This window comes from Neovison vison, chromosome 7 (genome assembly GCF_020171115.1).
Source record: "Neovison vison isolate M4711 chromosome 7, ASM_NN_V1, whole genome shotgun sequence".
NCBI lineage: Eukaryota > Metazoa > Chordata > Mammalia > Carnivora > Mustelidae > Neogale > Neogale vison.
In genome coordinates this window covers 99,941,125-99,957,209 of record NC_058097.1, presented here as the reverse complement: position 1 = coordinate 99,957,209, position 16,085 = coordinate 99,941,125, and the positions used below count along the sequence as shown (strand labels likewise).

General features: G+C 43.1%; 1 protein-coding gene across 2 annotated transcripts in view; it reads right to left on the bottom strand.

The window, feature by feature from the left end:
• PDGFD (platelet derived growth factor D) overlaps positions 1-16,085 on the bottom strand; it is a 217,839-nt gene that overhangs the window by 23,422 nt on the left and 178,332 nt on the right. For both annotated transcript variants that reach the window (XM_044257760.1, XM_044257762.1), the window contains exons 4-5: positions 4,796-4,858; positions 2,155-2,353 (exon numbers count right to left, since the gene is read on the bottom strand). In XM_044257760.1, the coding sequence (XP_044113695.1) occupies positions 2,155-2,353; positions 4,796-4,858 (262 nt within the window). The remainder of the gene's footprint in view (positions 1-2,154; positions 2,354-4,795; positions 4,859-16,085) is intronic.

The following is a 16,085-nucleotide window of genomic DNA, read 5'->3' as shown; positions in this document are numbered from 1 at the left end:
GCCATGCCGAGAGCCCGAGATACAGATGAACAATGTCTAACACTGTGGCCCTCAGCATTGGCTGCCACTCAGGATGGGTCTCAGACTCCCACGGGCCGTAAAGCAGCACTGAGAGCTCAGCCCACCCCCAGAGGCCGGGAGTCAGTGTGGCTGGGACCAGGCGCCCGCGGCTTCCTGCCGTTCCCCAGCCGACTTACTACTCGGACCTGGAGGTCCTAAGATCTCACACTGCCTTACAGAAGACACCAGACACAGTTAACTGCAGTAGTAGGCATACGAAGGCCGTGGCACCCCCAGGACTCCAGACTCTGAGGTGGCGGGCTTCAGGGGGAGAGGATGAGGGACAAGGAAGGCTTCGCCAGCACAGCGATGCAAACACATTCTGGAATTCTCAGTAGCCAGAGCTAGCTGATGCTTCTTGCACAAGTACTACATGCAGGGGCTCTCGACGGCCCTGCTAATGACCACCCGAGGTCGATGTAATCACACACGTTGCCAGGAGAAACGGAGGTACAGGAAGACCAGCGACTTGCTGGACCGTCACAACACCTATAAACGGCAGAGTTAGGATTCGAACCCGGACACTCTGCCTCCAACTCAACATAAGTTCTGGGGGAAAGAAAGTAATGGATTTAGGTGATTTTTTAATTTTAAAAATCCAAATGATAGGTGCCAAGCAGAATTGCTCCTCAAGTAGCTATCGTACGGAAGATATGAAAGAGTCAGAGTTTTTCATTTCTTTGTTCATTACCATCTTTTCCTGTTTTTCTGGGGTTTTCAAAAACACTGTGAATCTTTTATTTTCCTTCGAGTTGATGTAAGTAGAGACCTAAAGACAGCAACACTACAGAAAAGCAATTTCTTATCTGAGTTGAATCCAGCCTGAGACCCGGGGAGACTCTGAGACTCTGTAGGCGATCTGCCTACAGCGTATCTCCAGGATGTCAAGGACACCAGGGACTCCCTGTCCACCCCTTCACTGTGTGTTTTAAGTAGATAAAGTAGATAAAGTTCCAGACCTGAGCCATAAGCTGCAGACCCAGGCAGGAGCTAACTTAACTGATCAGTCATTCCAGGACAAATGCTCTAACAGCTCATGCTTACTGACACAAGCATTTTCTACCAGAGCAGGCCAAGTTCACAGTTCTTCAAAGCACCCCTGACATTATAAACTGTAGGAAACAAGCTCTATGTTAGCAAAATACCTTCACATCTGTGGTGCAAATGATCCTTACAAGACTTTTAGTGAAAATTTCAATGATAAATTTTAGCAAATAAAGCAAGAATGAAAAGGGTTAGAAACTATAGTTTTATTCAATAAATGTCATTACAAGATATTTCACTATTAATTTAAACATGCAAAGAAACACCCTCATCTCAGATCCTATTGCTCAGATGTATGAGTAAGATACTAATTTTTTGTGACTTTCAGTATTATTGTTTTAACTCAAGATGTTTTCTTGTGAGTGCTCCTCTCTCCTCCCCTCATGATGTTTGCCTGAAACTTCCAGGGGAACGCATGCCCGCACACCCCCCTCCAAGTCATTCCATGCCTTCCTTGTGTCTTCTCTCGGACATGTACATTCTACGAAGCCTCCAGAGCACCAAGCACACAGTAGACCTTCATAAAAACATTCAAGAATATAGACGCTGAATGGGAAAATGTGAAAGCTTCCAAAGAGTTCTGACCACTGCTTTCCCAGGAGCCTATCTTACCATCATCGAGTCCTGAGCTAAATCAACATTCACATCTGTTGGAGAGGCCCAGCGGACCACCACATGGGCACTGGCCCTAGAGGTGAGAGACCGTGACGCTCATCTCCTCTCTACTGCCCACAGGCCACACAGCTTGTACCAACACACTTCCTTCCAATGACAGCGAGGCTAATAATACCTTACTTGCCAAGATGCAAGAAGCTGGTCCAGATGATTTTACAAGGTTTCTTCTAGCTCTTTCTTAGTCCCGTACAAACAAAACAGTTTGTGATAAACCCAGAACCTCATCTGAAGGTGCTGTCGGAGAGATAAGGAACAAGACTGACAGTAATCCTCTGATTTTAGTGAGTTACATATATTGCAAGTTTAGTCCTCACTGAGAGTTACTATCAGTGCTCTTATGTGCTCGGGAAGAACTGTCAAGGGTCTGTCTCTTACCTTTTGACTTCCTGTCGTGGTAGGACCTGCCCCGATAATGGGGGGTGTCCAAATAGAGATTCTCAAGGTCTTCCTGCCATGACTCTGGATTGAAGTGCTTGAGTAAGTCTTCCACAGTATCAAACTCTGCGACGGTCTTGTCCAGGGCGTCCGCCGTGAGGGTGGGGTCCGTTACTGATGGAGAGTGATAGGATACCCCCTAAGGGTGACATACAGCTCAGTGTACTCAGAGAAGGTCCATCGCTACGAAATACAATAGTCATACAAGTGTACGGAAGGAACATCAACAGGCTTCTGATCGTGAGACATTCTACGCATAGATATCATGCTCAAGCTACCAGAGTTCTGCCATGTTCTTAAATAAGAGCAATTAATTGGAAAGGATAGTCATTCACATTTTTGCAAATCAAAACCAGGCAGATCACAAAACCTCCAGTACATCTGAAATATAATCATTATAGAAGATATCAACTCAGTGGCAATATCTAAATTACATCATCCCATGTCCTGGTTCGAGCTCCCAAAGCATCCATATCTGCATTCACAAATAAGCATTAGAATCTAAGTCGTGAACTGCTTCCGTAATCCACTCTCTCCCGCCATGTTCAGTCTCCGTGTTTCCTCTTCACGGGTCACCTCACATCACAGGGGTCATGTGAGCAGGGCTCGAATCTCCTCTGGAGAGAATCCAATAAAATCTGGCACGTTCATCAGCTTGTTTACTGGGCATCAACAAGGATAATTAGTCTTGAAACCTGCTCTCGACCAAGACTGGGAGATCCTCATGGGAAACATACACATATGTATTTTTAAAAGGGCTGATACTTGCTCATGATCCCAGCTGCCCTTAAAATACTCTCAGAAATATTCTTTAAATGGGGCATGCAACACACTGAAAGTTTGGGAGGGATTCCGTGCACTACGTCCCCACATAAGTTCCCAAGCCCTTACTTCACCACCCCTTGGATAATCTAGAGGCCAATGAGCCATGATTCAAACATCTCTGTACAAATTCATGACCCATAACAAGGAAATATAAGGCACAGAGCCACAAAGGGTTTCAAAAAGTCTTTCAAGAAACTGCCAAGCAAATAGGATCCCTCACGGGCAAATATCTCCTCCTGCTCCGGGAAAGGGAATTAACGAGCACTTGCGTTCCTGGGACTTCAGGCAGCGTCCTAACAAGAACCACTATGTGCCACAGCGTTTCAGATGGAAAAGCCCACACTTCTCACTCTCACTTTCAGCTCAGGGTTTCTCTCTGGTTAACCAGTTGAGGTCCAAAGGTCCGGAAGCCAGAGAATGGATGCCCGCCTGCTTTCAGGTGGTCCTTCTATGGCAAAAGCATTAACCCACCCGTGTGTGCCTTAAAAGCAGTTTTCAAATATGCCTGGTAGGGAAAGGGAATGGCGAAGGGCTTTTATTATTATTATTAAAAATCATTTTTATTATTATTATAAATTATTATTTGTTGTAATTATTTAAAAACTATTTTTGTGAGAAAGAAGTAACTGGGCATGCCTGTTTTCACAGCCCTGTAGACCTGATCTCATTCAGCTTTTGTTATCTATAAAAATCCATTCTAAAGCTAACTGAATGGCTTTAAAATAATAATTTGTAAAAGAAAAAAATGCTCAGAAAACTAGAAGCCACTTTCTAAAAAAATAAAATATGCTTTATGTAGAGGTTTGGGGCTGTTGAGAACAAATAAGACTCTTCATATCACCATTAGAAACATCACTGACCTCTTGATCAGGCCATGTTGTTCTAGTCCAGCGGACGCACCAGGTGAATTAGTCACAGAATCCATCGCTAAGGAAGCCCTGACCTCTGAAGGAATTTCTTTAAAAATCCCCCAGAGAGCAAAGGATGGAATATTACTTGAAAAAAAATTCCGCTCTTAACTCAGCCACATGGACGCTGTCAGACCCCTGGGCAAGCTTTCTCCATGCTCTTGACCTTCTAGTGAACACCTACATTTATCATCTTGTATCTCCTCGCTATCTCCGTGCTACCTATAGGACTGGTGAAAACAAGGTCTGATCTTTCTGAACAAAGAGAAGTAGAATACTGAGAAATGACTAAATGTGGAAGAAAAAATGGAGAGCATGAACCATTTTACAGTTTTGGGGTGAGTTATGTTTTACTTTGAGGTCCAACAGAACACACGCCTGGTTTGCACTTAAGTTATCTTACTGTAAACACTGGGATTTTTCCAGTTATTTGACAGAGAGAGATCGGCAAAGATCCTTAAAACCACAAAGGTTAACAGCTTCCCCTGGAATATTCAAAACACTATTTCAAAATTCCCCACTGGAACTTGGGCTCATGGACCAGTTTTCTATGTTTGATATGTCTGGACAGTCGTCTAGTTGGAACATTCTACTTCGAAACTGATAAATACTGAAGTCATTGTCTAGCCCGTGTTCCTACAATGGGTACTGGCATTTCTTGAGAACTTTATTGAAAAGAGGGGGAAGGGCATGTAACAAAGCCCGCTGTAACCATAAAAGAAATGGAAGGACACATCATGATTACGAGTAAAGCCCTAGGACCTTCATGCAGCTGATGCCGTTCGGGGGTTGAGCTCAGCTTCTCCATCAGCTTTTTTTCTCTGGCAACAGGAAAGCAAATTACTTACTGAGATAGAGCTTGTGACTGACTCCCAGTTGGTCTCTGAGGCTGCTGCGTGTTGGAAATCTTCCTAGAAGGCAAGAAACATCCATGTGAGTCAGTCAAACCTCTGTGCAATTCATTACGTGCACAGTTTCTATATCTCAGCCATCAGAATCTTCTTCCCACTAAGTGACAATAGAAATAAGGCTACTTGCTGGATGGTTCACCGTTTGTCTTCAGAATCTCTCCTTAAGAACCCTTCTCATTCAAGACATGCACATTTATGGGCATAATGGGTACATTTACTCCTAAGTCCTGGTGAAATGGAAAATGTGCAGACGGGAGTTCACATTTTAAGTCGGCCATCTGCCCACTGGGTGACCTGGGGCACTGTACCTAGCCTCTGCAATCCATCTGTAAAAGGCTGGTACGGAATGCTTACGTTAGAGAGTAGGTTTTTTTTTTTGTTTTTTGTTTTTTTTCTTTTTTAGAGAGTAGTTTTGAGAACAAACTAAATGCACTCATTATGTAATTATAATAGCACTTAATTAGGTCCTTAATAAAGAGTAATAATGGCCATTATCCATATTGATATTTATTTGGTTTGAACTAGTTCTGCATCATGTTCAGTCCTGCTTCCTGAGCTGGTCTCTAATATCAGCGATCTTTTCAAAGACAAATTCAGCAGCAAAGAGTTATTCCTGACTCTGTCAGAACACACCAGGAAGAGTGGCAGAGGGAAGACGATGGCCATGGAATGGCAAAGTACTGCCCACTCAAAGAAAGAAGGAAAAAGGGCAGACCTGAGAAAGTTATCTCAGGGAAGCCTTGAAGGATTTGTGGTACCAATGGATCTCAGAAAAAGAACTTCTCTTAAAAGGTGAATTTGTCTCCAATTTGTGTGTGTTTCTTGTTAATTACTCCAGCACCAGTAGCTTTAAAAACATAATGGGAGGGGCTGCCTGGGTGGCTCAGTGGGTTAAGCCTCTGCCTTCAGCTCAGGTCATGATCTCAGGGTCCTGGGATCGAGTCCCGCATCGGGCTCTCTGCTGGGTGGGGAGCCTGCTTCCTCCTCCCTCTCTCTCTCTCTCCCCCTCTCTGCCTACTTGTGATCTCTCTCTGTCAAATAAATAAAATCTTAAAAAAAACATAATGGGAAGAAAAAGCTGATTTCTACCATTTTCACATGTCACAGATGGTTTCTTGACCCTGCTAAAACCACTCAACTTGGTTGATGCCTTCCAGCCAAGCCAGGGAGTAGGATGTATTTTAAGATGATGCTGAGAAAAATTCAGTTTTTCAAATCTGGCAGCCTATTTACCCAAGTATACTTACCGAATGAAGCTAAGTATCAGGTCTAAATTTCATTAACATTTTAAGGAGCTGCAAGTGCATTTGTTAATTGCTCATGATGAGACTGGTCTAGATATAAATGTCTGTGTTAAAAAAATTTTCGTTGTTTACTGAGATAGAACTAAGTCAAATGTGGGGTTCAAAGAATGATCTGTTAAAAACTGGCAAGACATCATTATTCTCATCTCTACCTCAGGAAAGATAAGAAAGAGAGAACACTGGTCTCTGCACACCGAACGGTGAATTCCCCCAGCAAAAGGATGGCTGAACACAAATGAAGACTGGCACTGACAGAAGTCTTCCTAAGCAGGAGAACAGGTGACACTGGGCCATAGAGCCACCAGCTTTCCATGTTGTGAAGGAACTGTTGGGGGGAGGGCCTAGGCCGGTAGGACAATCCCATGAGCAGTCCTCACATCCTAGAATTTTCGTTGCACTCATTCAGTTTCATACTGGCTCGTCACCAACTGCGTGATGCATTCTAAGCTGAGACTAGAATCACAAGGAATGGAGAAACTCTACCTCCCCCTCGAGGAGTTCAAAATGTCAACATATCCATAGCCAGGTAAAGAGCTCCTGCAGTGAACGCATGCGTGTGCTATCATTCTGGTTTGCTGGAGACATCAATGAAGGCAGTAGGAAATTTACCCAGCAGGAAATGAGCATGGGAAAATTTCATGAAGACTGTGACCCTGGAGCTGAGTCTTGTAGACTCCGGTAAGGAGAGGAGTAAGTAGATGGCTGCTTGCAAGAGAGGTGGGGTAGAAGACTCCAAGACAGACAGACGTCTAGACAAATGTGAGGAACATGTAAGGAAAGGAAGGTATTGGGGGAAAATCAGTGAGTCATGCTGGGTACAGCGCGTCTGAGGTGCCCATGCTTTACCCAGCTACTGATGTTCAGGACGCCGTCTGCTCTAGGAGAGGACCCCGTGAGGAGACCAGCACCAGGAATGCAGGTCTGAGAACCTCCAGCACAGTGATGGCAAGGAGGCAAGTAATGGATCGTGCTGGTCAGGTGTGACATCAGAAGAGGGACGATCTCAAAATCGTGGACCTGGAAAGAACTGTAGTATTATCTCATGCAAACTCTTCATTTTAATGATTAGAAAACCAATTCTCAAGGTCACCTGAGCACACTTCTCAGTACGCACTGTGTGCTGGTCTTTCACATCCTCATAGCTGGCTTGGATGAAACAGGGTCCAGAGGGAAGGTAAAAGAAAAGTAGGAAAGACATACAGCAGAGTATCGGTGGAAGGTTCTATGAGGATATCACCTGAAGTACTCTCAGAGATTTAGATTTTACATCTACACTTACTGAATTCCATGACTACGATTTACTTTGTTTTCTTGCACAGATATAGGGTTAGTGTTTTGTTAAGCATTTTTAAGCATAGAGGGCCTTCGTGCACCCAGACGAATGTTACACAAAGAACTTTTCATTTCTTCACTGTCTGCTTAGAAGCTTTAATTGGCACCAATGACAGAGGATTTCATTAAGTTCCAGATAAAAAGTAAATTTATCTTCTCTTGGCCACATGACTATTAGACTTTTCAAATAAACCAAACTTCTTTGAGGTTATTTCAAAATTTGCCATTATTTATAAATGACACATTTAAAATGAGCTTTAAAAAAGGGAAAAATACCCCTTCTAAGACGGAACTGCAGAATTTAGACCCGAAAGGACAAACTTGGCATCGGAAGGAACATAGCCATTTGCTTTCTAAATCTATCCTTCACATGCATTTCTCATCTCCTCTACCATAATCTCGTCGGAGATACTGGCGGGGCTCCCAGACTCCAGCTTCTAAATGCTTCTACTGTCTCCAGAGCCCACACTCCACACGGCAGCCGCCATGCTCTTGTCTTTTCTGGCTTTACAAAAGACGACCGACAGACAACACTGTGTAAATTGAAGGTGTACAACATGATAACCTGATATACGTGTAGCTTGCTAAGTGGTTACCAAATGAGGCTGGTTAACACATCGATCACTTCACGTAATTACAACTGTGTGCACATGTGTATGGTGAGAATATTTGAGAACGACTCTTTCTCAGCAACTCTCAAGTGTATAAACAAGATCGTTAATTATAGTCACCGTGCTGAGCAGTAGATGTCCAGAACTTCTTGATCTTATCACTGCAAGTTTGTACCCTTTGACCAACCACTTCCCAGTTTCCTACTTTCTTGCCCCTGGCAGGTACCCTACTCATGTGTTCCTGTGAGTTTGACCTTTTCCCCCTTTCTTTTTAAGAGCACACATAGAGGTGAGATACAGGTTTTGTCTTCCTGTCTGACTTGTTATACTTAGTATAATGTCTAATGTCCCCAAGGTCCTCAAGGTCCATCCATGTTGTCACAAATGCAGGATTTCCTTCTTTCTCAGGTGGAATTACATCTCTCATGTTTTCTTCAACCGTTCATTGGTCAATGAACACTTAGGTTGTTTCCGTGTCTTGGCTGTGGTGAATGACACTGCAGTGAACGTGGGGGTGTAGAAGTCTCCCCACTACGTGACTGAGTTCCTTTTGGTTACATAACCAGAAGTGGGATTGCTGGATTGTATGATAGTTTTTTTTTTTAATTTCTTGAGGAACCTCCGTGCTGTTTCCTATAGGGCCTGTACTCATCTATCTGCATTCAGTGCATTGATGCTCCCTCTTCTCTACTCCCTTGTCAACACTTGTTACCGCTTGTCTTTTCGACACTGGTCACTGTAATAGGTGTAAGGTGATAGCTCATTGGGCTTATGATTTGGGTTTCCCTGCTGATTAGTGATGTTGAGCATCTTTTCATGCACCTGCACCCATTGAGCATTTATATGTCTTCTTTTAAAAAATAATCTACCCAGGTCCTCTGCCAATTTTTAAATCAGATTATTTGGATATTTTGCTATTGCATTGTATGAGTTCCTTATATATTTTAGATGTTAATCTCTTTTCAGTTGTGTGGTTTGCAAATGTTTTCTTCCATGCCCTCGGGTGCCTTTCCATTATGCTGTTTTTTTGCTGTGTCAAAGATTTTATACTTTGATGTAGACCCACTACTTATTTATTGCCTTTGCTTTTGATGCCTTATCCAAAACAGTCACTGCCAAAACCAACGTATAGGAGCTTTCTGCCTCTTTTTTCTTGTAGGAGTTTTACAGTTTCAAGTCTTACATTGAAGTCGACTCTGTATCGAGTCAGTGTTTATGAGCGGTATTAAGATACAGGTCCAATTTCATTCTTTCACATGTGAATATCTAATTTTTCCAACACAACTTATTGAACGGAGCATCTTTCCCCATCAAGTATTCTCGGCTCCTTTGTCAAATCTTCATTAACTGTATATGCATGGGTGTATTTTTGGGTTACTTTTTTCTACTGGTATCTTCTTAAAGTATAAATCAAATCACTTCGGTCTTCTACTTAAATCCTTCTGATAGCTGTCCATCACACTTAGGATCTGGTCTTATATGATCTGACCCCATCTTGTTTCCTCCCCAGCGTCTCTCTCTGAGGTGATGCTCTATCTTTCTCAAAAACTGCATTCCCACTAACACTGGCCTTCTTACAGCAAATAACACTCCAGGCCTCTCCCATTCCATCTAAGTCTGCTACTGCTCCCTCTGCCCATGATGCACTTTCCCCAAACGTGACTGGCTCCTCATCATTTAGTTCTATGCTCAAACACCACATCAGTGGGGAACCCCTCCTCAAACACTTTATTTAAAATACCTGCACTCTTTGCCACCCTGGCCACTTAATTTGCTTAGTTTTCTTTAAACATTTATGATGATCTGAATTGATTTTTTTTGTTCTCCTGTTCATGATCTCCTTCCCCATTTAGAATGCTTGCTCTAGAATAAAGGGTGCTTGTTTATTTCTTACGTGTTTTACCCCAAATTCTCACTGGAGTTTTGAGTACACACTCCGATCTCACTGGTTCAGTGAGCACTATCGGGGATGACATTCATCCACATCCCCCTAGAGCCAGAGCTTGTTCTGATCAGTCGGGGCCGGTGTCAGACTGCTCGCTGCACAGTTTTAGAATCATCCTGGGTAGACAACTTGCTTTTTCAAAGTCAGATTCTGTTACTGTAGGTGCTTTTCACAGAGCAGTCCCTTAGCATGACTTAAATGCTAAAATAGAACGGTGAATAATCATTTAACATAAATTGAAACAGTCCAGCTTACAAAAACACATTTCTGTGTTTTATTACAACAAACTCCACCAAGTGCTTTAAGAGCTATGGCCCATTCTTCCGAGAAGAGAGAAGTATGTGTGAGCTCCAAGAAGCGGGTACCAATCCGGTGCTTTGTTTCCTTACCTCCTGCGTCTACACAGCAGCCTGTTTCATCCTGAAGGAAAGAGGCTGCTATTCTGACTACTCGGTTCCCTCACTTCCTGCAGGGGCTGCGCTTTGGAGCTGTGGGTGAATTACTAGGACCGTATTTTGGGGTCCAAGCCGTCCCTTGAGAGGAGAGCCCACTCTGGGGCTGAGAGCCCGAGAGACTGCCCAGCATCTCTGAACTAATGACTGGAGTCAGGACTGGAGTCCAAGAAGCTAGTGTTCTCTCTTGGTCGCGTGGTTTTCAGCCCACCGAACCATGGCACACGTCACCCTTTAATTACAGGCATCTTTGTTCGGCACTGCCTTAATCTAGTAAGAATTCATTTACATCATTAAAGATACTTTATTCTTAGTTTATGTCCTCATGTTATAACACTTCATAATCATATTTTGGCGGTGAAACTCATTATTTGGCATTTTGAAATAAAACCCATTCCCTTACAGTCTATCTGAAGTAATTCTGAAAACACAAATGTGATTCTGAGATCTGTGCTTTTTAAATAGCTTAGTTCTGGAAGTCTGATCTGTGGGAGAGAAGAGTTATTCACGAGGAGCTTGGGGAGCTGGAAAAAGAGCATCTCAAGAGCATCTGACAACACACATGGTACCAGTGTAACTGATGTGCGGGAGGAAGAGTACCGTCAGCGCTCACGCTAGCTACGTCACTCACGCCAGCTACGTCACTCACGCCAGCTACGTCACTCACGCCAGCTACGTCACTCACGCCAGCTATGTCACTCACGCTAGCTACGTCACTCACGCTAGCCAAGTCAGGGAGCACCAACATGGATGCCCCTCACACACGCTAAGTGTTGCACGATTCCAAAACAAATGCTAAGACAAAATTAAAAGCATAAAGATAAGAGCACAATTATACTTGTAACAGACATAGTAAACAGTTAGCATCCTTAAAATAAAACCTTACACACGAAAAGGTTATAAGAGTATCTTTCAATTACCTAAATCTACTAGGAAAACCACAGGTGTCGGAGTGAAGCAAGACTGAAACTACGTTCACCACATCGCTACACGGGACGACGCACGCTTCCGTTCTCTTCCCTTTGTCTATTCACGGGGCCTTGACTTTTGTAATACATACAGAGTGTTAATACGAAATTGATAAATTTCTTTTTTAAATTCTATTTAGCTAGCCAACATATAGGACATCATCAGATTTTGATGTAGTGTTTAATGATTCAATAGTTGCGTATAATGCCCAGGGCTCAACACATCACGTGCCCTCCTTCATGCCTATCACCTGTACCCCATCCCTCCAACCCCCCTTCTTCCTGTAGCTCTCAGTTTGTTTCCTGGAGTCCAGAGTCTCTCACGGTTTGTCTCCGTCTCTGAATTCTTCCCAGTCTTCCCTCTTTCCCTATGATCCCCTGCGCTATTCCTTCTTAGGAGTGAAACCACATGATTTCTAAAACAAAAATGGAAAAGAGAAATGGACTGGAGTGTGTGGAGCACCTACCCCTAAAGCCTTACATTATATCCTTAGACTGACTTGTTGTCAACCATGTATTCCCTAGAAATTCCATGGAAAAGAAAAGCATTTTTGTAGACATAATTCTCACCAATTACTAGAGAGAATTGTTCAAAGATGGGACAATGAAGAATTGTTCTGGAATCATCACATTTGGCTCCACCGAAAACATGGTTAATGCAACACCAACTTCTGATGTCTTAAAAGAAAACATGCCGTTACCCATCAGCTCAGCGTCCGATAGGCATGTGTCTGCCTCGTGTGAGGACAGAATCACAGTCTGAAAGAAAATCAAGGTGTGGATATGATGCCACTATTGCTCATGAAATTCTCCATAATAATCTTCACTATGAAAGACAGACTTGACTGGGGATTACACGTGCAGACAGGCTGTGGCCAGATAACCCTTCCTGGCCGTCATTCGCCTGGGGGCCGCTGCAGAGGGAGGTAGTACATGACACGCTAACAGGTCGATGAGCTACTCATGCCCCTGCCACGGCAAGCTGATCGGTGGTCAGTCACCGGATGCCGGCGCTGGATGTCAGCGTGATTCCCTCTCCAAGTCCCGTCGGTGGAGCTGGGAGCAACTGTCTTTGGAGTCTTGGAGACAACTGTCCAGGCCGCTGTTCCCAACATTTAGGATCATTGTTCCCGGATCTCACGGAGGAGGGCTGTTCATCTCCATCCGAGGTGACCGTGCAGTACGTGAGGAGATGAGCCTTAAAGTCTTCTTGCTCAGAGGGATGTGCTCGTCCATCTCTTCAAACAAAATGTATGCACTTACTTAGAGATTTTAAAAAAGCTTTTGCCCAACACAATGTCTAACTGACCAAGTGTGACTTACTGGAGCGATGTTTGGAGGGACTTTTGTCAGAGCATTTTCCTTCACCTTGAAAACTCTGCTTCTGTTTGATGTTTTCTGTCCACTCCTCAGAGGCAGGTAATAAAATAATGAAGTTCTCTCCTACATCAAGCTGGGCTTCTTGATTAAATGAAGGCTTAGAGGTGTTCCTTTGGAAATGTGGAAGACACAGAGGGGTTTGTCTGGATTCGTAAAATGATAACAAACAAATGCCCTGTCAACGTTCGTCCCCTAAGTGAGTCTTCTTTTGTCCTGACACTCCATTCATGACTCACGGAGGAAAACTCAGATGATGCTGACCTTGCAGGCCTGGGCCCTGAGATCACTCTATGGGGGAGATCCTTCAGAGTAAAGACTCCTGGTACTCTGGTTCCTGCACTTCTGACATGGAGTGCAATCAATGCACATGCAAATAATGATACACCGATGGCTCAGCGTCTATGGAATAAAGCCAAAATTGAAAATCCTTTGGTTTATCAAACTGTGATCCAACCAAGCCTTTACAAGTATATTTCATTACATGCTCATCATCCAATCGGATCTATAACAAGGAATATGGGACAGGCCGTGGCTGGAGGTCAGCTTTTATTGGCAACAACGTTTAGTACAAGGATATCAAGAGTTCCAAAATCAATAATGAACAAGAATCAAAGAGTATCTTTCTTTCTTTTGCTTTTCTTTATTTTTTCCAAAGAGCATCTTTCAAAGGCAGAGAATTTGCCTCTGAAATTAGTAATATATATTCGGAGAGCTCTAAGAAGCTCTGGACATGAGTCAACTATGACTGGAAATAAAATATTAATAAAATAAATATACCTTTAATTGTAAATAGCCCCCACAGATAAGACCTACTTGCAGATTTCTGCTGATTTAAGAGTTCGTTTCACAACTTTTTAAGCCATCACTGACAATAAAGTACTATGTTTTAATTTAGATCTTCTAGGATTCATCCACTAATCACTCATGAAATCTTGAAGCTAATACAAAGTATTTTTTTTTGAAAGTTCATTTTTCCTCATATAGGACAAGGAACTTCTTGTACTTGTTAGTTTCTGATTTCTTTACACCAAACTTAGTCTGGGAAGTTGTTAGAACAGATGAGCAAAGATTAGAGCAAATACCAGTCCAACAGGTAAGGAAGAAAGTTCCTTCAGCAGGCAGAGAAGAGGTCATTGACTCAAAGAGAGCGTCATGAGGGCCACAGCCCAGAGCTAGAGAGAGTTCAAGGTGTGTTTGTAGACAGACAGAGTCTAGTTAGGAAAAGGATGATCCACTGCCATTATTATTTGTGGACCACAGCCTGAGGAAACTGCAATGATCCTGGAGAGGAGAGATGGATGGTCATGAAGTTGGATTAAATTAACTCTGTGTTAGCCGAACAAGGACATCTTAGTGAGGGGCTGCACAGAAAATTACAAATAACCAAATACAACTGTGCTAGTAGATTTTGCTATGCTCCATACGGACCAAATGATAAATGAACATTTAATTTTCATCTAGAAAGTACTGCCAGTGGTCTTTATTCATCGTGTTGCTGGAAACCTAGGTGGAGGTTTAAATGTTGTTAAGAGCTCTTATAAACACAATAATGTTGTTTAGGATTAAGAAAACTCTATGATTAATTACTCTGTAGCAACAGATGCCTTTCAGGGAGCACAGAGGACATGCCAGGCACTGCAGGAAAGCCTTCCAGATCGGATCCATTCCTGCAGCTTGGAGGATGCAGGAGGAACCTGCCCACGGAAGCGAGCCGGTCATCAAGACATTCTGCAGGTACCTGAACTTGAGGTTGAATCTGCACACACTTTCCTTGATGCTACAATGGCTCATCCTTTCATTCACCAAGTCCTTAGATAAGCCAAACACACACCCTTGATTTGTGCTAAGTACAAGGTTTTCAGATATTTCTTAAGAGCGTTTCAAAAAAGAACATTTGGTTTGGTTCACCAGCAGCCTGAATATTATTAAAGATGGTACTTTAGATACTGCGAAGCTAATCTTCAAGATATTTGCACTCTCCGGAAAAAATGGATGGCTGAGCAGATGAGTTTGCTACCTTAGAAAAATTACAAATTTGAAATGAAAAGAAGAAGGGTTGACCTGAATTATTCATATTTTCATTTCCTTGCACTTAGCATACTTCCTGGAACAGAGTGATCACTCTCTTTGCTTTCTGTTTGCTTCCTATTGCTGAGGGAGGAAATGCTATCTCAACCCTCCAAATTCAACAAATCACTTCATTTTGATTGGATGACGACGCTGAAAGGCATACTCCTAGAAACTGCTGAGTTTCTCTGTATTCAGATGGTGTTGGATAAATGGGTTACCTCCATCCTGGCTAAAAGCTAGTTATATTAGGACAAATATTAGAAAATCTGGAAATTACGAACACTATGAAGATGAAGCCACGTCACCAAAATCCCTTTGCTAACGTCATTCCCTTTATGAACTCAAATGATTCCACTAATAATTAAAACTTCTAAGTAAGACCTAACTTTAAGGAGAAAATGCCATTTGAAGTCTAAGAGACAAAGCCATAGTCAACACAACTTGTCACTCTGCCAGGAGAAAGGGCTCATGAAATGTCATCCAGCAAATGACAGGTAAAGAGGGACATCTTAAGGGGAGAATCAGGGATAAGTCAGTCAAAAGCATTGAGAAAGCTGTTCCTTCTTTTAAAAATGAATGAAATGAAAAATGAAAAACTGAAAAACGAAAATAACTATGCATATTGCCTAGGGAGGTGGCTTTGTGTATCGGTGACACATTTTCCCTAGACATCCGCAGCCCTACGCTGGAACAGAGTGGCCGCCCATTGTAATTACCTTCTGTCCCTATGCATATTCAATAGACACATGAATATCCTGGGGCTGTGGACATGAACTAACCGTTAATTCAAAACCCAACCTTTCTCTTGGCCTGACTGTAAAAGATTTCTGGGCACAGTTCTGGGGCTGAAACCGCAGGTTGGTGAGTGTAAAGTCTGAAACAAGAGTGCACCCCTTCCCTTGCACATCGTTCTTGACAGAAGGTCAAGGTCAAGGTGAGCACATTCTTGACCTCACAGTTCCTCTTGCCACTCCTTGTGCCTCTAGCAGCTCATCAAAACAGGTCGCCGGGTTCAGGTCCCCAAAGCAGGCTTGCTGTCCGAGCCCACCCACGGAGCGTGCTGGCGCGGAATCCCAGGTCCCCAGGTCGCGGGATTCATTCTGATCAGCTGGGAAAGCTTCGCACAAAGAAAAACGGTGACCAGGCTCCGAGGTTAAACCAGGGA